Source organism: Bubalus bubalis, chromosome 22 (genome assembly GCF_019923935.1).
Source record: "Bubalus bubalis isolate 160015118507 breed Murrah chromosome 22, NDDB_SH_1, whole genome shotgun sequence".
In the NCBI taxonomy this organism is placed as follows: domain Eukaryota; kingdom Metazoa; phylum Chordata; class Mammalia; order Artiodactyla; family Bovidae; genus Bubalus; species Bubalus bubalis.
In genome coordinates, this window is record NC_059178.1 from 61,260,627 (window position 1) to 61,284,657 (window position 24,031).

The window sequence follows — 24,031 nt, forward strand, 5'->3', positions numbered from 1 at the left end:
CGTGCGCGCGCCCGGGCCGGGCAGGGGCGTGGACTCCACTCTGAGGGACTGGGGGCTGAAGGTGGGTGGGGTTAGTGTCATGAGCGTCTTGGAGGCGGTGGCTGCTTCAGACCTACTGTGTCTCCAGTGAGTCGGCGTCCGAGCTTCCGCGGTGCGACAGGGACCCAGGAGTGAATGAAGAGGATAACCTCTCTGAGGAAGGGCTCGTCGCCGTTCACTCCCACACAGAGCCCCCTGCTTTCCAGACGCAAGCATAGTTGCTTTACTTCTGAAAAGCTGTTCATTAACAGAAAAGTACTGGTAAGACGCAAATGCCCCCCAAATAACTTATTGAAATTAGTATTTCTAAACATTTTTTTGTTGTTCAGTTCAGTTCAGTTGCTCAGTCGTGTCCGACTCTTTGCGACCCCATGAACCGCAGTATGCCAGGCCTCCCTGTCCATCACCAACTCCCGGAGTCCACCCAAACCCATGACTATTGTGTCGGTGATGCCATCCAACCATCTCATCCTCTGTCTTCCCCTTCACCTCCTGCCCTCAATCATTCCCAGCATCAGGGTCTTTTCAGATGAGTCAGCTCTCTGCATCAGGTGGCCAAAGTACTGGAGTTTCAGCTTCAGCATCAGTCCTTCCAATGAACACCCAGGACTGATCTCCTTTAGGATGTACTGGTTGGATCTCCTTGCAGTCCAAGGGATTCTCAAGAGTCTTCTCCAACACCACAGTTCAAAAGCATCAGTTCTTCTGCACTCAGCTTTCTTTATAGCCCAACTCTCACATCCATACATGACTATTGGGAAAACCATAGCCTTGACTAGACGGACCTTTGTTGGCAAAGTAATGTCTCTGCTTTTTAATATGCTGTCTAGGTTGGTCATATTGTTATTGTAAAATTTAAATAATATAAAAGTTAACATTTTAGCTATATAGTTCAGTGGCATTTAGTATGTTCACATCATTGTGCAACATTACCACTCCAGATACTTATTTTGTTTAAAAGCTTTGCTGAGATATTATTCACATACCATTTGTGGCTCAGCTGGTAAAGAATCTGCCTGCAATGTGGGAGCCCTGGATTGGGAAGATCCCCTGGAGAAGGGAAAGGCTACCCACTCCAGTATTATGGCGGAGAGGATTCCATGGACTATACATGGGTCGCACCGAGTAGGACATGAATGAGCAACTTTCACTATGTTGTACTACTACCATCAAGTGATGCACCCATTTAAAATAAGATGGTTTTTCACAGAGTTATGGAACTCTGCGATCCAGTTATGGGTGGGCATGGCAGTCCACTCCAGTATTCTTACCTGGAGGATCCCCATGGAAAGAGGAGCCTGGTGGCCTGCAGTCTATGGGGTCTCAAAGAGTTGAACGCTTCTGAGAGACTAAGCAGGGCAGACACAGCAGTTAGTGCCACATCCTTCTCATCCCTTTTGCTTTTGGCAACTTTTAATCTATCCTAGGGCCTTCCCTGGTGGTTCTAGTGGTAAAGAACCTGCCTACCAATGCAGAAGACAAAAGACAGTTGTGTTCCATGCCTGGGTGGGGAAGATCCCCTGGAGGAGGGCATGGCAACCCACTCCAGTATTCTTGCCTGGAGAATCCCATGGACAGAGGAGCCTGGCAGGCTGCAGTCCATAGGGTTGCACAGAGTCAGACATGACTCAAGCGACTTAGCATGCATGCAGGCAACCTATCCTAGATGTTTTGTGTAAATGTAAACATAAATATGTAGTCTTATGACTTCCTTCACTTAGCATAATGTTCCCAAGGTTCACCCACATTGTATAAACATAATAGCAGGCATCAACACAGTTGACCCTTGAACAACACGGATTTGAACTTACACATGTACTATGTGTACTACATGGTCTGCAGTTAGGTAAATCTGGGGAACTAGGGATATAAGGGGCCAACTGTATAGTTATGCAAAGATTTTTGACTACACAGAGGGACATCATTGAAGGATCAACTGTATTTAGTTCCTTTTTGTTGTTTGTTGTTTAGATATACTGCATTTTATCTATCCATCAATTAATTGACATTAGAGTTGTTTACACTTTTTGGCTGTTATGAGTAATGCTGCTATGAACACTCATATACAAGTTTTTGTATAGATTTAAGTCTTCATTTTTTTTAGTTATATACAGGTAGGGTAGCTGAATCATATTATAATTACATATAATGTTTTGAGACATTGCCAACTGTTTTCAGACGCGGCTATATCATTTTACATTTCCAACAGCAAATGATGGTATTGGATTTCTCCATGTCTTTGTCTACTCTTGTTATTTGTGTGTTTTTGTTGCTGTTTTTTTGGAATGATATCCTGCTAGTTGTGATGTTTTATTACATCAAAACTTTCCCTAATGGTTAGTGCTATAGAGCATCTTTTAATATACTTGTTGGCCATTTGGAGAAATGTCTGTTTATCTCCTTTGGTCACTAAAAATGGATTAGTTGTCTTTTTACTATTGAGTTACAGGAGTTCTTTATACATTCTGGATAGAAATCTCTCATCAGATATATGATATGAAAATATTACCTCCCACGTTGTAGATTGAATTTTCACTTTTTATTGGTATTGGTTGCAGCATAAAACTTGAAAATTTTGAAGAAGTCCAGTGTATCTTCTTTTCACTCTGTTGCTTGTGCTTTGAGTGTCATATCTAAGAAACCATTGCCTAACTCAAGACCAGGAATATTTACTCCTCTTTCTCCAAAAGTTTTACAGTTTTAACTTTTCCTTTTAGGTTTGTGGTCATTTTGAATAAGTTTTTGTGTATGGTGTTAGGTAGATGTCCAAATCCACTCTTTTGATTTTTTGTTTTGTTTTTGCCATTCCATGTGGCTTGTGGGATTTAAGTTCACCAACCAGGGATTGACAACTCCGTTCTTTTGTACGTGGATATCCAGGTGTCACAGAACCATCTATTGGAAAGATTTTTTTTCACCATCAAGTTGCCTTGACACTCTTGTTGAAAACCAGTTGAATTTAAATATAAGGATTTATTTCTGTAGTCTCAAGTCTATTCCAATGATGTGTATGTCTAGCCTTATGTCATACCAGACTGTCTTGATTAGCATAGCTTTGTAATAAGCTGTGAAATCAGGAAGTGTTAGTCCTTCTATTCTGTTCCTTGTTAAGACTGGCTTGGCCATTCTGGGTCCCTTGCATTTCCATATAATCTTTAGGATTAGTTTGTCAATTTCTGAAAAAAAAAAAAAAAAAAAAGAAACACACACACTCCTGGGATTTTGATAGGAATTTTGTTGAATGTGTACACCTATTTAGGGAATATTGCCATCTTAATAGTATTAAGTCTTCCAATCCATGAATATGGGATATCTTTCCATTTATATAGGCCTTCTTTAATTTCTATGATTTTTATAGTTACCACTATTCATGTCTTGCACTGTTTATTAATTTTGTTCCTAAATATTTTATTCCTTTTGATGCTATTTAAATGGAATTGTTACTTTAAATATTTTCAGGTTATTCATAATCAATGTATAGAAATAGATTTTCTCATTTGGTTTTATTTGTTATTCCAGTTTTATTGAGCTGTAACTGACATACAGCATTGTATAAGTTTAAAGTGTACAGCATAATGATTTGACTTGTGTACATCATAAAATGATTATCACAGTAAGGTAGTGAGCATCCATTATCTTATATAGATAAAAAAGAAAAGAAAGAAAAAAATATTTTTCCCCTAATGAGACCTCTTAGTATTTACACTCTTAACAACTTTCATATATAATTTATAGCTGTGTTTATTAATCATGTTGTACATCTGTAGTACTTTTTAATCTTTTTTTATGTAATTTTATTTATTTGGCTGTGCTGGATCTTTGTTGCTGCATAGGCTTTTCTTTAGTTGTGGCAAGCAGGGGCCACTCTAGTTGTGGTGTGTGGGCTTCGCATTGCAGCACCTTCTCCTGTTGCAGAGCACAGGCTCTAGAGCGTTTGGGCTTCAGTAGACACAGCTCCAGGACTCCAGAACACAGTATCAGTGGTTTGAGATGGAGTGGGTGTGGCTCCAGGACTCCAGAACAGAAGCTTAGTAGTTGTGGCATATGGGCTTACTTGTCCCAGGCATGATGGATCTTCCTGGACCAGGGAACGAATTTGTGTCTCCAGCATTGGCAGGTGGATTCTTTACCACTGAACCACCAGGGAAGCCTCACTTACTTCAGTTCAGTTCAGTTCAGTCACTCAGTTTTGTCCGACTCTTTGCAACCCCATGGACTGCAGCATGCCAGGCCTCCCTGTCCATCACCAACTCCCGGTACTCAAACTCAAATCTGTTGAGTTAGTGATGCCATCCAACCATCTCATTCTCTGTCATCCCCTTCTCCAGCCTTCAATATTTCCCAGCATCAGGGTCTTTTCCAGTGAGTCAGTTATTCGCATCAGGTGGCCAAAGTATTGGAGCTTCAGCTTCAGCATCAGTCCTTCCAATGAATATTCAGGATTTATTTCCTTTAGGATTGACTAGTTTGATCTCCTTGCAGTCCAAGGGACTCTCAAGAGTCTCCTCCAACACCACAGGTCAAAAGCATCAATTCTTCAGCACTCAGCAAAGCTCAGCCCACTTACTTAAAACAGAAAATTCGTACCTTTTGACCACCTTCTTATAGTTCTCCTTCCCTCAACCCACCTCTAGTAAGCACAAGTCTTTTCTTTTTCTGTGAATTTTTTGTTTGTCTTTTGAAGCATAATTACCCAGAACACTATGTTGGTTCCTGGTGCACAACATAGTGATTTGATATTTCTATACATTGCAAATTACAATTGATTTTTGTATAGTGATCTTGTACTCTTCGGGCTTCCTAGGTGGTGCTTGTGGTAAAGTACCTGCCTACCAATGCAGGAGACATAAGAGATGTGGATTTGATCCTTGGCTTGGAAGATCCCCTGGAGGAGGGCATGGCAACCCACTCCAGTATTCTTGTCTTGAGAATCCCATGGACAGAGAAGCTTGGTGGGCTACAGTCCATAGGGTTGCAAAGAGTCAGAGATGTCTGAAGTGACTTAACACATACTCTGCAACCTTGCTAAATCATTTATTATTTTGAATGGTTTTTTTAGTGGATTCCTTGAGATATTCTGCATATAAGATCATGTCATCTGCAAATAGGGACAGTTTATTTATTCCCTTCCAATCTAGATGCTTTTTATTTCTTCGTTGTCTAACTGCCCTGGCTAAAACATCTACTACAGAGTTAAATAGAAGTGGCAGGAGTAGACATTTTGTCTTGTTCCTTATCCTAGGAGGTAAGAATTCAGATTTCCACTAGTCAACATCATGTTTGCTGTGGGTTTTTCACAGATGCCCTTTGTGAGGTTAAGGAAATTCATTTCTATTCCTACTTTGTTGCGTGGTTGTTTATTTTTTAATATTTATTCATTTTGGCTGCATTGCATCATTGTTGCCATGAACAGGCTTTCTGTAGTTGTGGTGCATAGGCCTCTAGTTGTTACGGCTTCTCGCGTTGTGGAGCATGGACTCTAGGGTTCACAGGCTTCAGCAGTTGCAGCACATGGGCCCTGTTGCCCTGTGGCAGGTGGGATCTTCCCAGAGCAGGGCTCTAAGTGATGTCCCTTGCATTGCAAGGTAAATTCTTAACCACTGGACCAGCAGGGAAGCCCTGTTTGTTCTAATCACAAAATGCTGTTTGGTTTTGCCAAATGCTTTTTCTATTGAGATGATCATATGGGTTTTGTACTTTATTCTGTTAATATGGTGTACTACACTGATTTTTGTATGTTAAACCAATCTTACCTGCCTCCTGAGAAATCTGTATGCAGGTCAAGAAGCAACAATTAGAAATGGACATGGAACAACAGACTGGTTCCAAATCAGGAAAGGAGTACGTCAAGGCTGTATATCGTCACCCTGCTTATTTAACTTATATGCAGAGTACATCATGTGCTATGCTGGGCTAGATGAACCGCAAGCTGGAATCAAGATTGCTGGGAGAAATATCAATAACCTCAGATATGCAGATGACACCACCCTTATGGCAGAAAGTGAAGAACTAAAGAGCCTCTTGATAAAAGTGAAAGAATAGACTGAAAAGTTGGCTAAAAACTCAATATTCAGAAAAGTAAGATCATGGCATCTGGTCCCATCACTTCATGGCAAATAGATGGGGAAACAATGGAAACAGTGACAGACTTGATTTTTTTTGGCTCCAATATCACTGCAGATGGTGACTGCAGCCATGAAATTAAAAGATGCTTACTCCTTAAAAGAAAAGTTATGACCAACCTAGATAGCATATTAAAAAGCAGAGACATTACTTTGCTGACAAAGGTCCATCTAGTAAAAGCTATGGTTTTCCAGTAGTCATGTATGGATGTGAGAGTTGGACTGTAAAGAAAGCTGAGTGCTGAAAAATTGATGCTTTTGACCTGTCGTGTTGGAGGAGACTCTTGAGAGTCCCTTGGACTGCAAGGAGATCCAACCAGTCCATCCTAAAGGAAATCAGTCCTGAGTATTCATTGGAAGGACTGATGCTGAAGCTGAAACTCCAATACTTTGGCCATCTGATGTGAAGAACTGACTCATTGGAAAAGACCCTAATGCTGGGAAAGATTGAAGGCTGGAGGAGAAGGGGACAATAGAGGATGAGAAGGTTGGATGGCATCACTGACTCAATGGACATGAGTTTGAGCAAGCTCTGGGAGTTGGTGATGGATAGGGAGGCCCGGGAGGTGTGCTGCAGTCTTTGGGTTCACAAAGAGTCAGACGTGACTGAGCAACTGAACTGAAACCAACCTTGCATTCCTAGGATAAATCTTATTTAAGTACTAGTATTAGTCTCTCAGTCATGTCTGACTCTTTGCAACCCCATGTACTGTAGCCCGCCAGGCTCCTCTGTCTATAGGATTGTTTAACCTATATGCTGAGCACATCATGAGAAATGCCTGGGCTGGATGAGTTACAAGCTGGAATCAAGATAAGCAGGAGAAACATCAACAACCTCAGATATGCAGATGATGCCACTCTAATGGCAGAAAGCAAAGAGGAACTAAAGAGCTTCTTGATGAGAGTGAAGGAGGAGAGTGAAAGAGCCGGCTTCAGACTGAAAAAACTAAACTAAAAAAAGCTAAACTAAGCTACACTAAAAAAGCTGGCTTGGTTAAAAAACTAAGATCATGGCATCAGGCCCCATTACTCCATGGCAAATAGAGGGGGAAAAAGGTGGAAGTAGTGACAGATTTCCTCTTCTGGGCCTCCAAAGTCACTGTGGATGGTGACTGACGCCATGAAATCAGAAGACAATTGCTTCTTGGCAGGAAAGCAATGAGAAAGCTAGACAATGTGTTGAAGAGCAGAGACACTACTCTGCTGGCAAAGGTCCATATAGTCAAGGCTATGGTCTTCCCATGGTCACATATGGTTGTGAGATCTGGACTGTAAAGAAAGCAGAACACCAAAGAATTGATGCTTTTGAACTATGGTGCTTGAGAAGATTCCTGAAAAGTCCCTTGGACAGCATGGAGATCAAACCAGGCAATCTTCAGGGAGACAAACCCTGAATATTCACTGGAGGGACTGATGCTGAAGCTGATGCTCCAGTATTTTGGTCACCTAATATGAACAGGAAACTATTGGAAAAGTCCCTGATGCTGGGAAAGATTGAGGGCAGAAGAAGAGGGTGTCAGAGAATGAGATTGCTGGATGGCATCACCAGTGCAGTGAACATCAACTTGGGCAAACTCTGGGAGATGGTGAGGGACAGGGAGGCCTGGCATCTGCAGTCCATGGGGTCATGAAGAGTCAGTCATGACTGGGCGACTGAACAACTCAGTCCTGTCCAACACTTTGCAACCCATGTACTGTAGCCCTCCAGGCTCCTTTGTCTGTGGGATTTCCCAGGTAAGAATAGTGGACTGGGTTGCCATTTCCTTCTCCAGGGCATCTTTCTGACCCAGGGATTGAACATAGGTCTCCTGCATTGCAGGCAGATTCTTTTATCTTCTGAGCCACCAGGGAAGCTAAGTCCTATTTGGTCTCAGTAGTTTTTCAAAATATGTTGCTGAATTTGGTTTGCTAGTATTTTATTGAAGGTTTTGTGTCTATAACTCACAAAGGATATTGGTCTGTAGTTTTCTTGCAGTATCTTTGTCTGATTTTGGTATAGGGTGAAAGGTTGTTGTTGAATCACACAAAGACGCTGCGATTCTTGGCCCCTGGAGGAGAAGAATTCAATCCGGGGCCAGAGACGAGGCTTGATCACTCAGAGCTTTTGTGTAATAAAGTTTTATTAAAGTATAAAGGAGATAGACAGAGCTTCTGACATAGGCATCAGAAGGGGACAGAAAGAGTACCCCCCTGCTAGTCTTCAGCTGGATGTTATATAGTCACTAGCAGTCTGTTGATGAAAGAAAGGAATGTCTTAACACTCAGAATGGCACCAGGCCCCTCACCCAGAAGATGCATTTTGGGATAATCTTGGCACCAACTGGTTCATCCTGGGCCATAAAATGATTAACTTGAATCTTGAAGAAGGGCAGATCACCATACAAATAGTTTTGTTTACATAGATTAGGGGAACAATATCTGAGTATAACATACTGGTTTGTCAAGTCGGTTCTGAGCCAAGAGGCTGAACCGACTTGAAGACAGAGTTTGGGGTAAATGCATAGTACATTAGCATAACTTAAGATAAACATTTCCATAAGAAAAAGGCATTGGTTATCTCTAGGTTTGAGAATAGTTAACTTCAGGTGAAACCAGGTGTCATTATGGCAACACAGTATTTTAAGAGAAACCTCTTTTTAAATTTGTATACAGAAGGAAAAAATAATCGCTAGTTTGTTTCCTCCTGCTGCTTGAGAGAGAGAAAAATGTCTGACACTTGCAGGCTATTTTCTCTGTTTGGAGACCCCTGGCCTTCCTGCCTGTTACCCTCTCATTCCCCCCTTTCCTTTTAGGAGAATTATGTTGCCTAGGGAAAAGGGGCGTCGTTCTCGTTCATAACTTCTTCCGAGCTGACAAGGGGCGTTGTCCCTAAATTGGTGAGGCAACATATTCTCCTAATTCTCATATTGAGGATATCTGATCCAGGGGCCCCAAATAGTAGTTGGAGGAAGGTGCAGCAGTAGCAGGAGTTTGAGCAACCATTTGTAACTTAAAAGCTTTTATGTGGCTAGAAACAAATCTAGTTACACAGTTACAGATGTAAGGCAACATAGTCATTAAAACAAGTTAAAATCAAAATAAAAGTCACATTATGTCCATAGTTAAAGTGCAACGTGTTGCACCAGTCCATTTTAGGGTTGGTAGATGTCATCAGATGAAGAAGAGGCATCACATGTGATTGTTGTCGAAGGTATTCACAGACTTATTCACAGACTTGGAGAAAGTCTTTTCCTTGAAGTGGAGATGTCCACCATGGGAAGCCTTCCACTGATGAAGAGGGGAGTGTTCCACAGACCCAGCAGTTAGACCGATTGTGGAATGCAGCATAGGAGTGAGTCCAGGACAGGAAGGCATTGTCTTGAGGATCAAACGGCACACTCAGGATTTTTGGAGTCAGTAGAAATACGCTCACATAGATTATCAGGTCTATCTGAAAAGTACAAAGTCAGAGCATAGAAAGTAAAGACATAAAATGAAGTCACTTAGTTTTGGTCAGGGTGCCACCTCTTAACTCGAGTGTGATGTACCCACGAATCAATTCCTGGCACTTTGACAGCTGTGGGAGAAAAAAGAATCACCTGGTAAGGGCCTTCCCAGAGGGACTCGAGGGATGGGCCCTCAGATCCCAATGTTTTTTATGAGGACCTCAGTTCCTGGCTGAAATAGAGGCTTGCTTGACTCAGAGGCTGGGTCAGGAGTCGTCTCCCGGAGTTCTGTTAATGCCTGTTGAAAAGCTGAGAGCTGAGTTACATAACTAGTTAATTCCAAGGCTTTGGGGTCTATAAGAATGTGCATAGGAAAGGCCTTCCATAAATACTTTTAAAGGGGGACAGTCCCTCCTTTTTTGGGGCAGTTCGAGCCCTCATTAAAGCTATGGGTAGGACTTTAATCCAATTGTCCTGCGTCTCTTGAGTTAATTTGTGCAAATGTCTTTTGATAATGTCATTAGCTTTTTCAACCTTTCCTGAGGATTGGGGCTTCCAGGAGCAGTGTAAGTGATATTCTAGTCCTAGAGCCTTAGACACCCCCGAGTTACAGCATCTCTAAAGGCGGAGCCATTGTCACTCTGAAGGCTCCGTGGCAGCCCAAACCTGGGGATAATTTCATGGATTAAAATCTTTATAACCTCCTTATCCTGTTCACTATGACAGGGAAAAGCCTCAATCCGTCCAGTAAAAGTATCTACCCAAACTTGTAAGCAAGAATATCCATTGGCTTTTGGCATATGAGTAAAATCAATTTTCCAGTCCTCTCCAGGATACTTCCCACTTCGTTGTAATCCAGATTTTGCTAGCTTTTCAGTCTTTGGGTTATTTTTCTGACAAACCTCACACCTTTTGATAATATTTTTTAAAGTTTTTATTACATTTTTACCTTCAAACAAATGAGAAGCCATTTGGTAAGTACTCTCTGCACCCAAATTAAAACTTTGATGTAAATCCTTAAAAATTTTCTACTGAGCATTTTCAGGAATTATTAATCGTCCATCCTCGGACTGTAACCATCCTTTATCAGTAATCTTTGTTCCTCTTTTTTTCGTATCTTTCTAATTCTTCCTCAGTATGTTGTGGTTTTTTCTGTTTACAGGACCTGTCCAGATCAAAGGTGTCTGCAGTGAAGGGGTTTCGCAAAGTGCCGCTTTTCTGGCTTGACAGTCAGCCAACTGATTACCTTTGGCTACTTTTCTCCCATCCCTTTTGTGCCCTTTGCAATGCATAACAGCTACTTCTTTAATAGATGGGGAAACAGTGGAAACAGTGTCAGACTTTATTTTTCTGGGCTCCAAAATCACTGCAGATGGTGACTGCAGCCATGAAATTAAAAGACGCTTACTCCTTGGAAGGAAAGTTATGACCAACGTAGACAGCATATTCAAAAGCAGAGACATTACTTTGCCCACAAAGGTTCGTCTAGTCAAGGCTATGGTTTTTCCTGTGGTCATGTATGGATGTGAGAGTTGGACTGTGAAGAAGGCTGAGCACCGAAGAATTGATGCTTTTGAACTGTGGTGTTGGAGAAGACTCTTGAGAGTCCCTTGGACTGCAAGGAGATCCAACCAGTCCATTCTGAAGGAGATCAGCCCTGGGATTTCTTTGGAAGGAATGATGCTAAAGCTGAAACTTGAGTACTTTGGCCACCTCATGCGAAGAGTTGACTCATTGGAAAAGACTCTGATGCTGGGAGGGATTGGGGGCAGGAGGAGAAGGGGATGACAGAGGATGAGATGGCTGGATGGAATCATTGACTCGATGGACATGAGTCTGAGTGAACTCCGGGAGTTGGTGATGGAGAGGGAGGCCTGGCGTGCTGCGATTCATGGGGTTGCAAAGAGTCGGACATGACTGAGCGACTGATCTGATCTGATCTGATATGATAGCAGTTAAAAGTCTCTTGATCTCTCTGAAATGCTTAATAGGTTTTCCTGTTGCTGTTTTAAACTGTCTCTCTTTCCATATCGCAGCATGAGCGTGTAAAGTCAAATAAGCATACTTAGAATCTGTGTAGATATTTACTCGCTGCCCTTTGCTTAACTCTAGAGCTCGGGTGAGAGCCACAAGCTCTGCTAACTGAGCACTGGTTCCCTGGGGGAGAGATTTTTCTTCCAAAACCTGTTCAGCAGTCACCATGGCGTAACCTGCTTTAAGCTTTCCATCCCGAACAAAAGAACTGCCATCTGTAAATATTTCCATGTCAGGATTTTCTAATGGGGTATCCATTAGATCCTCCCGAGCTGTATAAAGTTAGGAATTGGGAACAATCATGATCAGGTGTTTCATTTTCCTTTTCTGGAAGGAAAGTGGCAGGATTTAAATTTCCACAAACTTTGAGCTTAGTTACAGGTCCCTCTAACAACAATGACTGATATTTAAGAAGCCTACTGTCTGTCAAATATTAACCTTAGAATTTAAGATTCCACTCACATCATGAGAAGTCAGTACAGTAAGATTTCGTCCATTAATTATTTTTAAAGCTTCAGGTGTTAATAAAGCTGCTGCCCCAATTACTCTTAGGCAGTGGGGCCACCCACATGAAATTACATCTAATTCTCTGCTTAGATAAGCAATAGGTTGCTGGTGAGGCCCTCGGGGTTGTGTCAAAACTCCCAAAGCCATACCTTTTCTTTCAGTGACAAACAAATTAAATTCTGACCCTGTGGGCAAGCTCAGAGCTGGAGCTTGCAGGAAAGCAGTCTGAAGAACCTTAAAAGCCTTTTGAGTTTCTGAAGACCAAACCAGTTTGTCAGTTTGGGCCTGTTGAGTTTCAGCTATAAGTTTATATAAAGACCGGGCAAGTTCTCCATAACCAGGAGTCCAAATGCAACAGTAACCTGTGATTCCCAAAAATCCTCTCAATTGTCTTAAAGTCATAGGTAGGGGATATATTTAGTATAGGCTTAATTTTCTTAGGGCCTATGGTCCTAATCCCTTCTGATATGATTAGGCCCAGCTATCAAACCGATTGTTGACACAGCTGAGCCCTTTCTCTTGATGCCTTGTAACCACAGCCTGCCAGAAAGTTTAAGAAATCTTCTGAGGCTCGCGAACAAGCTTCCTCTGTCTCAGCACAGAGCAAAATATCATTTACATATTGTAACACCACAGCTTTAGAGCTATTAAAGTTTTGTAGATCCTGTGACAAACTTTGTCCAAATAAGTGAGGACAGTCACGAAATCCCTGGGGCAAAACTGTCCAGGTTAACTGAGAAGCTGGCTGCGTAGGGTCTTCAAAGGCAAATAGAAATTGACTTTCTTTCGCCAAAGGCACTGAATAGAAGGCATCTTTCAAATCAATTACTGAGAAATATTTGGCTCCTTCAGGAATTTCAGACAATAGAGTATAAGGATTAGGCACCACGGGGTGTAAAGGAACTACAGCCTCGTTTATTATACGTAAATCTTGAACTAGTCTCCATTTACCATTTGATTTCTTTATACCCTAAATAGGAGTGTTGCAAGGACTGTAACAGGGAATTAATAGTCCCTGCTCCTTTAAATTTTTGATGATGGATTTTAACCCTTCCTTAATCTCAGGTTTCCGGAGAAGGCAATGGCACCCCATTCCAGTACTCTTGCCTGGAAAGCCCCATGGATGGAGGAACCTGGTGGGCTGCAGTCCATGGGGTCTCTAAGAGTCGGACACGACTGAGCAACTTCACTTTCACTTTTCTCTTTCATGCATTGGAGAAGGAAATGGCAACCCACTCCAGTATTCTTGCCTGGAGGATCCCAGGGATGGGGGAGCCTGATGGGCTGCCGTCTATGGGGTTGCACAGAGTCGGATACGACTGAAGCGACTTAGCAGCAGCAGCAGCAATCTCAGGTTTCAGTGGATACTGCTTCTTATGTGGAAATAAGTGAGGGTCTTTGAGTTTGACAACTACAGAAATAGCATTTTGTGCTCGACACACAGATTTTCCATCAGCCCATATTCTAGGATTTATATTTTGTTCAGCTAAAGGGAGAGAAAGGGAGGGCTCCATATTCATGAAAACAGAGTCATGGACCTTGCTCAGTATATCCCTCCCCAAAAGGGGTGAGGGAGATTCTGGCATGATCAGAAACTCGTGTGAAAATAGCACAGAATCCCAGTTGCAAGATAAAGAATAACTGAAATAATACCTTTTGGCTCATCCAGACAGTCCTGTTACCAAAGCGGATCAGGAAGAAAGTGGGCCAGGGGCTTCAGTAAGCATACAGTAAGTTGCCCCAATATCTAAAAGGAAATCGACAGATTGGACCCCCACAATTAGTAATACCTGGGGTTCCTCAGGTGTAATTAGGACGGGAGCTTGTGTGGGGACCCCCGGGCACCTTCAGTCCTGATTGTCTTGAGAGTCCGACCCTGGAGACCTATGCATCTGGGGGCAGTCTCTCTTCCAGTGTGGTCCTTTGCAGACCGGACATGGAGCCGGGGGCGGCTTAGATGCCTGAGAGCAATCCCTCTTGAGGTGTCCCTCCTTTCCACAGTAATAGCGAGCCTATCCCTTTTCACCTAGGTCCCTCTGGGCATCTTTCTCAGGCTGTTTAAGAAAGTTTTTCTTAGCCATTGCAAAGGCTTCTGCCTTTTCCTTCGTCTTTTTTTGCCTTTCTTTTCCTCATATTCCCTACCATGATAGACTGTCTGAGCCAGTTTTAACAGAATATCTAAAGACTGATTTGGTACAGATGCCCATTTTAATAGCTTATGGCGGATATCTGGAGCCAACTGAGTGAGAAATCTCTCTTTTAAGATCACTTTTCCCTTGTTCTTTACAGAACCAGTCTAATTGTAAAACAGTATTATACTTAAGAGACCATCCAACTGGCCACCATTCGTCATCCTCCAATGGATACCGTGGCCATGCAGTATCACATAGGAAGACCAGGTGTGTCTTCTTTAAGCCTTGGAGATCAAATCTATCCAGGTTTTTCAGGATACAGTTCAAAGGAATGAGGCTGGACTTGTTAGCTCCCATCTGTAAGAGAGAAAAAAAGCGACCAGCGCCATTTTTCTACCAGAGGCATCGCTCCCTGCTCTAGATGGGGGTGTAGACAGACTTTACACCAAAAGCTTTTCCTTCCTGGTCGGACTTAGTCTGTCCCTTACCGATGCAGGCGCCGTCCTCGTCCCTCCCAGTTCTACCACCAAGACTGGGTGGGGATGTACCAGGGGTAGACCTGATAACATCTCTACCTGACTTCCAGCTCTTCACCATTAACCTTGCTTGCCTCTGATGTCATCCGGGGTGAATCAGAGTAACCTTCTGGAATGCCTCCCAAGCTAAGACTGCTGGGGGAAACATTCATCACCTGAGTGCCTGTGCACAACCCTGAGTATATTCTTGACCACAGTAAGACCGATATGAACACAAAGCTGAGATGTTCTTTCCAAGCATCACCACACCAGTATAAGAGCCTCCTCTGGTCCACTAAGAGCCAGCGTTACCAAAGGAAAAAAACCCATTGTAGTCCCAATCTGAGTAACCTTTAACCTCTGAGATGTTGGAGCTAGAGATCCATCTAGCTTCTGAACTTCTGATTCTTAGTGAGGCTAGGCACTTTCTTGACTACCAATCCAAGTTTGGGACCTAAGCCACAGTACACAGTAACAGTATAGATCACAAGTCCCTTGAAAGTCTAGGATCCGATAGATTAGGTTAGTACTTCTAATTCCCAAGAGTTATGAAATGGTCAAAGAGACCGAAAAGACTGACCAAGAAAAGAGAGTTCGGTCCACACGCTTTGCCCATTTCTGGTCGGTTCCCAAAGGAGACATTGGGTGCCTCTTGGCATTGGCAGGTCGGTATAAACCCCCAACAGGTTTCTGCCATAAGCCGTATGAGATCACCGTGGAACCGCAGAGCAGGGCTCCTCACTTGCTTCGTGCAGGGCATGTCATTCATTCACACAAGCACACCGTGGTGTTAGTAAAGCACAGCAGAAAACGTGTTTCACTAAGAGAACAAAGAACTGGTGCTCCAAGCATCCTTACCTTGTCCTGAAGGATCCCGGATGAGCCCCCAAGATGAAAGGTTGTTGTTGAATCACGCAAAGATGCCGGGATTCTTGACCCCCAGAGGAGAAGAATTCAATCCGGGGCCAGAGACGAGGCTTGATCACTCAGAGCTTTTGTGTAATAAAGTTTTATTAAAGTATAAAGGAGATAGACAAAGCTTCTGACATAGGCATCAGAAGGGGGCAGAAAGAGTGCCCCCCCTGCTAGTCTTCAGCTGGATGTTATATAGTCACTAGCAGTCTGTTAATGAAAGAAAGGAATGTCTTAACACTCAGAATGGCACCAGGCCCCTCACCCAGAAGATGCATTTTGGGATAATCTTGGCACCAACTGGTTCATCCTGGGCCATAAAATGATTAACTTGAATCTTGAAGAAGGGCAGATCACCATACAAATAGTTTTGTTTACATAGATTAGGGGAACAATATCTGAGTATAACATACTGGTTTGTCAAGTCGGTTCTGAGCCAAGAGGCTGAACCGACTTGAAGACAGAGTTTGGGGTAAATGCGTAGTACATTAGCATAACTTAAGATAAACATTTCCGTAAGAAAAAGGCATTGGTTATCTCTAGGTTTGAGAATAGTTAACTTCAGGTGAAACCAGGTGTCATTATGGCAACACAGTATTTTAAGAGAAACCTCTTTTTAAATTTGTATACAGAAGGAAAAAATAATCGCTAGTTTGTTTCCTCCTGCTGCTTGAGAGAGAGAAAAATGTCTGACACTTGCAAGCTATTTTCTCTGTTTGGAGACTCCTGGCCTTCCTGCCTGTTACCCTCTCAGGGGCCTCATGGAATGAGTTGATAAGTCACTAGTCCAGCCAAGAAAAATCGATTATTTGACCAAAGCTCTCCATTTCTCCTCTCATTTCCTCTAAAAGTATCTGATCATTAAGAAGATGGAAATAAATAGGCTAAATCATCTCTGAGTTAATCAGACATCTTGAATTACATTTTATCTTTAGAAACTGAATTCTTCATTTTAAAAATGACTAAACATAAGCATTAAAAAACGCAGTGTGGAATTCTCAAGTAAGGGCAAGTAAGATGTTTAGTGGGAGAAGATGTTCCTATGTCTCCTAATTGGGAAAGGATACACATGGCCAAACAGAGTCCTCATTCCTGTGCAGCAACTGTCTTGAGTTGATAAGAAGGCAGTTTGACAGAACTAATTGTTACTAATAAAAAATTATTGAAGAGCCTTATTACTCTTCTAGAAGGATTTGCATTTTTAAAAGAAGAAATGTTTTAAATCAAGTGTAAGACATGGGGAGGGAGGAGGGAGGAGGGTTCAGGATGGGGAACACATGTATACCCTGTGGCGGATTCATTTCGATATTTGGCAAAACCAATACAATATTGTAAAGTTTAAAAATAAAATAAAAAAAAATTTTTTTTAAGTGTAAGACAATGTTAAAGTGAGACTTTCTCTCAAATTTCAGCAGAGGCCCTAAGTTGAAGATAAATGTACACTAGACTAATAGCAAGAATAAATAACAGCTAAGGTAGGAAACTTCTTAGAACTGTCTGAAACTGAAAGAGGAGAGTAGAGTTTTAGTAGAGTAGAATAGAGTGGAGACTGAAAGAGGACGTAGTGTTTTACTATTCTATCTCTAGGTCATAAAAAGGCTCTTGAGAAAGCATTGCCTTGCAAAATGGATTTATTCAGGAATAGCAAAATCTGCGATTTAATACAGGCAATCAATGGCAAAAGACAAGTCAAGAGAACGAAGGAGAAGAATCTCTTTTATAGAGGAGAAGGGAGAGATGAAGGTGAAAGAGGAGAGTGAAGAAGCTGGCTTAATACTCAGAACATTCAAGAAACTAAGATCATGGCATTGAGTCCCATCACTTCATGACAAATAGATGGGGAAACAATGGAAACTATGACAGACATTATTTCCTTGAGCTCCAAAATCACTGCGGACAGCAACTGCAGCCATGAAATTAAAAGACACTTGCTCCTTGGAAGAAAAGCTATGACAAACCTAGGCTGCGTTATTAAAAAGCAGAGACATTACTTTGCTGACAAAGGTCCCTATAGTCAAATATATGGTTTTTCCAGTAGTCATGTATGGATGTGAGAGTTAAGACCATAAAGAAGGTTGAGTGCTGAAGAATTGATGCTTTTGAACTGTGGTGTTGGAGAAGACTCTTGAGAGCCCCTTGGACTGCAAGGAGATCAAATTCTAAAGGAAATCAATTCTAAAGGAAATCAACCCTGAATATTCATTGGAAGGACTGATGCTGAAGCTCCTATACTTTGACCACCTGATGAGAAGAGCAGATTCATTGGAAAAGACTCTTTTGCTGGGAAAGATTGAAGGCTGGAGGAGAAGGGGAGGACAGAGGTCAAGATGGTTGGATGGCATCACCGACTCAATGGACATGAGTTTGAGCAAACCCTGGGAGATGGTGAAGGATGGTGCAGCCTGACATGCTGCAGTCTGTGGGGTCGCAGAGTCAGACACGACTGAGCGACTGAACAACAAAGGGGGAGCTGGGCATGGCTTGTAATAAAGAGTCCATTGGAGGGAACCTGGATTTGGAAGTAGAGGCTTCCCATTAGCTGGGTTGCTTCCAGAGTGGGAGGATGGTTTCCTTACTTGTAGGCAGTGAGGTTGTGCCCTTCTTCCTGCTGGGTCTCCAATCAAGGGAGAGTGGTGCGCAGAACTATACCTTCTGGCTTCCCAACTCTATCTTAAGTGAGGTTTCTGTGTGTTGATTTTCACACTTCTCACGCTGAGACTGGCCTGCAACCTCCCGCACTGGACAGGACCCACACTCTACCATCTAGACTCTGCTCCTGCAGGAGGCTCCACCAAAGCTGTCCATCTAGGCGCCATTTGCCCTTCAGGCAGCTTCTCCCAGAGTTCTCGGCCTCTGGACCCAATGCTGGAAGTGCCGGCCTGGCCTAGTTGGATGGGGCAGGGCTCGCAGAGGAGCTGGTTGTGGGCTTTGGGGTGGGGTGGGGTGGGGCGCCGGGACGGGGGCGGGGTGGGGCGGGGCGGGGCAAGGCTGGGGCTGGCTCCGGAGGGGAGGGGCGGGGCTTTGCGCTCTTTGACCTGAGTCTTCACTGTCCAGGTTTTGCCTGGGAGGTTGGGTTGGCTGGAGCGTCCCTTAAATCTGGAGTCTTTTTAAAAGGTAAATGTACCCCTAGAATGTTGCAATGTGGGGGGAGACTGGATCGAGCTCTGCCGCGTAGACATGACTGACCTTGGACTTCACATGGGACAGGTGGGCAGCATTAGCCTCCTAAGACCCTTCTGGGCCTCCAGGGCACAATCCTGAAGAATTTAATAAGGAAACTCCAATGTTGTTATTTATACCTCCCTTGTTCCAGAGAGGACTTAAGGTGGCTTCAGAGATTCTCAAGGTCATTTTGGACAGGTATGTACTTTTTCCCTAAACTCTAGGCAGTTGGTAGATTAAGCTTTAAATGAATAAGATTCAGGTACCCACATCAGATTTTACAGTTTATTCCCTACATTAGTCAAATTTTAATTTTTAATCTTGCCTTTCTTTTCTCTGATACTTAGCAAGCCCTGACAAACCATTTCTTAGGAGGGAAGCAACCGTTTTTTGCTGAGACACATTGTGACAGTGTTGGTTTTAAGTTGCATTCGATTTGTTGATAACCTGGTGACTGGAGAAACCTCGCACCAAGGGTGTAAACAGTGCAGTTTTCATTAAGTGAAATGAAATGGCAAACACACACTCAAGGATATGCCTTTTGGTATATCCTAATCTTCAGGTCCCTTTATCTAATCATGCATGAATAGATGATTTGCAGCAAATCCAGAATATCAGCATAAGGATGATTTTAAAAAGCAGAGGGGCTAAACGTGGCCTCCCCTACTCTTCGTTACAGAGATTCTTTTTTTTTTCCCAGTCTGTTTTTCTGAGCCTCTTTGGAGCAGAATCAGGGCTCTGTAGAGGACAGAGAACAAACAATTGTGATTTTATCCCCATGGAAAGGGCAGAGAGCTGCTCCAGAGGTGAGATTGTGGTAGCCACGGTTCCGGGAAACAAACTCACTCAGGACAATGCAGATAGTGGAGTGCAGTTTATTACACTGGCAGGCCCAAGGCAGAGTCTCCTCTTAACCAACGACCCTGACCAGTTTTTGTGAAAACCTTATATACCCTAAGTGTATTTGATCAAACCCACTTCCCCAAATTCCTTGAAACTAGTCTGGACAAGGTAAAAGAGAGAGATGATCAAAGTTAACCCATGATTCCTGTGTCATAAGTCTAGGTAGTTAAACAGTGGACATTTATCAATAGGCCTGTGGTCATATCCTGATAAACATAATGGAATTTACGACTTTGTTCTGTTACAGAGATAATTAGCATATTCTATTATGCAACAGAGAGTCCAAGTACAAGTCCTGAGGCTCTTTTATCTGAGGGGATCTGGTTTTCCATTGGTATTCCATGTCTATAGACACCGGGCACAAAGTTCAGAGTCCATTGGGAGGGTGACCATGTGTGTAGCCTGTTTGCAGTGTGGTGTAAGATGGAGTCCAGCTCTGTCTGGTTCCTCCTTCAAGATGAGGATAGACTTTGAAAGGGACTAGAGAGAGGATCCGGAGAAGGCAATGGCACCCCACTCCAGGACTCTTGCCTGGAAAATCCCATGGACGGTGGAGCCTCGTAGGCTGCAGTCCATGGGGTCACAAAGAGTCGGACACGACTGAAGTGACTTAGCAGCAGCAGAGAGAGGATCAGAGGACAGAGTGGCAGGGAGAGAAGACAAGTCAGTGGGTACCAGTTTGAAGCAAGTCTTGGCATGTTGGAGATGTGAGGATGATGGGAGGATATTGGACTCGTCTCTCAAATACTGCAAGGAAGTTTCGTGAGGAAATAGAGTTTTAAGAAAATTTTTAAAAATTTTACTGTGCTATATGAATTCAGTCTCTCTCTTTGGTGTAAGTTTGTTTCTAGACACTTAGCTAGATGTCTAAATTGTTCTTCAGATTTGAACATTAGTAACCCGCTTCACTGAAAGCTTGCCCTCGGTCCTGCAGGCTCTGAATGCTCTCTTTCATTATCTTGCAAACACCAGATGCAAGGCTGTGTGTTCCCCTCACTCTGCATTGGAGGAGAGCAAGTTTTAGAGAGGATCACAGTCAGGCAGAGTAGCCTGAACCAGCACCTGTGGTCCTGCTTTTTGTCCTCCTTCCTGCCCGCACCCCATCTTTGTTTCTTTCTCTCTGTTCCCAAAACTAAAAATATTTTTTTGGTTGCAGTTGGTTTTTATTTTCATTTTTGGTTTTAAGTTATAAAGATCTCTCTTACTCCCCTCCCCCTTGCCTGGCCCCACCCTTGCCCCTTCTGTGAACTGAAGTTGCTCTCACTTGGGTCACCTGGTGCTCCCTGCCCTGTCCTGCTCTGGGCTCAGAGTTCAGCTGGGCAGCCATGGTGACTGGTCAGGGATCTACATGCCTTTCTCTGCACCTCCCTCATGAGTGCCATGCACATGTCCATCTTACTTTTCCTTGAAAGAAGAGGTTGGAAGTTCATTCTACTTTACTTTTCTTTCTGGATCTCAATTTTAAAGAGGCTTTAAAAGAAGAAAATCCTGAGTTTAGAGCCTTGGGTCTGTGGAAGGCAATTTCAGCAAAGTTAATACAAAGTCTTTTATTTTTTAATTGAGCAATCATTTTGCAAGGAGAAAACTAATTTTAAATCCGTGTTAGCAGTTCAAATTAAACAGTGCAAGGAGCATGCACATAGCAGTTAGAAAATATACATGTCTGAACTATCACTCTCTTAAAGCTGTAAAATTTTTTATTTTTCCAAATTTCACCCATGGGTTTATCTTTTGACTTGGATAAAATGTGGGTGCCTAACAATACACCTTCTTTGTGGTGAGTTCCTTTGTTGTCAGAATGTCCTAACCAACCATCGTGTCAATACTGGGCATCCAAGGATGCCTGCTAGAGGCAAGTCCACTTACCTCTCTGTGTGCAGAAATTAGCGGAGGAGAATGAGATGTGATCTCAGGGCACAGCTGTAAAGCACACCTGCTGATATCATGTCAGTTTCACCAAGAACCCAGGAAGCCTGGGAGCCCTTCGATCAGCCGCAGAGCGGTGCTGGAGCCAAAGTTCTCTCTTTCAATCCTGCCCGCCCCTCTGAGCAGCAGGGTCAGCAGCAGGTAGGATCCATGCTTCCTTCTAGGAAAGCAGTTAATGGGGATCCCATTTCCTGTCTCATGCTCCTTGGCTAGACGCCTGACTGTGAGTGGAGATGGTTAGAGGCTGGTGCTGGTGAAAGGAGTTATGGAGCAAGGGACAGAGCCCAGGGATGGGGTGAGCTCCTGAATCTGCCCAATGCTTCCACCCCCCACTACCGCCATCTCCCCCCACTTCAACTCTCATCTCCTCTTCACCTTTGGAGAGGCCACAAGTCACGTGGATGGTCTTGGATTTTCACTATGTACACCCACTGACAGTAATGGCATGATGGATGTGTGTCATTGCTCCATAACCAACTTGAAGCAGGCAGGAATTGAGCCTGCTCTCTGTAAAACTAAAGTCTTATCCTGAATGAAGCTCTTTTAATCTTTTACTCAAAGTCCAAGAAGTAACACAAGTTGTTTTTTTAGCCAACTATGCTCTGAACTTTGAACACATTTTAAACATTTTTAGCCAAGTTTGTGACCCGAAGATAAAATGCACTCATTAGCCTCAACTCTTGAAAGCAGCTGGTGTTCTTTTTGGAAGAAAGCTATAAAATGTTTCAAAAAAAATCTTATTTTAAATTAGGAACAAGGAACATAAAAAATTATTTAATTTGTTTGACAGACAATAACAAATATCTTTTACTTTCACAGTAAAAAAATCAGTTACTGCAGCTGCTATGGCCAAAGGGCAGAAATAAAGACCCATGTCCAACAGGGGGAACGTGGGCCTGATGGGGTGTTGGTACCTTCAGAGTCCTGGTCTGTTCTGGTTCAGACTTTACAGGAATTCATCCAGGAAATAATTCCAGTCTTATAGTTCAGAAAATCTAAAGAATAGTAGAAGAGCATACAGGTTGTTCTCTTGAAAACTCTCTGCTCTGACAGCAGAAATTATATCTGTCTTTCTGCAGGCCATGGCTGATCAGGACCTACCTGGAGTTCTGGTGTCTGATCTTGAAGGACCACATGGTATATGTGAAGATCATGCTGAAGACCTGAAGAGACACTTTAATCTCATTACCATGCAAGACTTTTTGGAAAATAAAGCACAGCTGGGTCCCCAGATCCAAGCTGTGTACATCTGGTGTGGAAGGCCGGCCGTCAGCCAGGAGCTCCTGCACAGCCTGCCCTCCTTGAAGATCGTGGCCAGCGCAGGGGCAGGGCTGGACCACCTGGACCTGGGGCTCGTGGCCAGCTTTGGTGTGAAGGTGGCCAACACACCACATGCTGTCTCCAGCCCCACAGCAGACCTGGGGATGGCCTTGCTGCTTGCTGCAGCTCGGAGAGTCGTGGAAGGTAAACAGCCAGGAGATGTTGGTTTTCCAGATTAGATGACAGATGTTTAATATCACACCTGATAAAGCCCTGGTCTCTTCACACTGTGTCCAGGACTTTGTGGCCCTGGGGCGGGAGCCAGTCTTAGTTGCTACAGCCTAGTCAGGGCCAGGCTCAGCACCTGCACACATGCAGTCCACGTAGTCTGTCTGAACACTGCCTTTTCCTCCACCACCTTCTACTCACTGTGCCATGGGGGTACCTGTACATGTGAGGTAATTTCAGCACCACTAGGGAAACGCCCTGGGGTGGTCCATTGGCCAGTCAGCCTGCTACCCTGGGGTGAAGGCCCACACATGAGTAGGTGAGACCCTACGTCTCCACACACTGGACATCACTGGGAGTGTTCTGGGAAGGACAGCGCAGCATTCAGCACTTGGCCGTCATCCTGGTGGAGCTCTGGGGTGAAGCAGCTTGAGGAGAGGAGGCAAGAACCAGGCTGGTTCTCTTCTGATTGCTGGTTCACACATGCACACTCACACATACATACGCACTTGCATATGCACATAAGCCATATATAAACACATATGCAGTCACATACACATACATGTAGTCACAAACGTACAGACACACACACCAGAACCAACAAATTTTAACCACAAATCTTCCCTTAATGTGAAAGAAGTTGCTCGTTTAAAGCATTAGGCCAGGAGGCTCGGGTTTGTGATGAGGAAACTGCTGTCCGATCCATCCTTATTCCTGCAGAAACATTTTGCTGTTGTATAGACATGCCTGAGCACCCAGGGTCCACCTCGGGCTTCCTTCAACCTCATCTTTCAGTCAGGAGGTCCCGTGAGGGTTGTGGGGATTCTGTGTGTGGTGCTGTCCACACTGCCCGCTCTGCACCTTGT

At 43.5% G+C, this 24,031-nt stretch overlaps 1 protein-coding gene across 7 annotated transcripts in view; it reads left to right on the plus strand.

Moving 5' to 3' along the window:
* Positions 1–36: 36 nt before the first annotated feature.
* Positions 37–24,031, plus strand: part of LOC102408653 (probable 2-ketogluconate reductase) — a 32,149-nt gene continuing 8,154 nt past the window's right edge. For 2 of the 7 annotated variants that reach the window (XM_006079568.4, XM_044934702.2), the window contains exons 1-2: positions 37–300; positions 22,757–23,141. In XM_006079568.4, the coding sequence (XP_006079630.4) occupies positions 175–300; positions 22,757–23,141 (511 nt within the window). In that variant the 5' untranslated portion in view covers positions 37–174. Of the gene's footprint in view, positions 301–18,700; positions 19,047–22,756; positions 23,142–24,031 lie in introns of those variants that run through there. The other 5 variants (XM_006079571.4, XM_006079572.4, XM_006079570.4 and 2 more) reach the window with 5 other exon arrangements.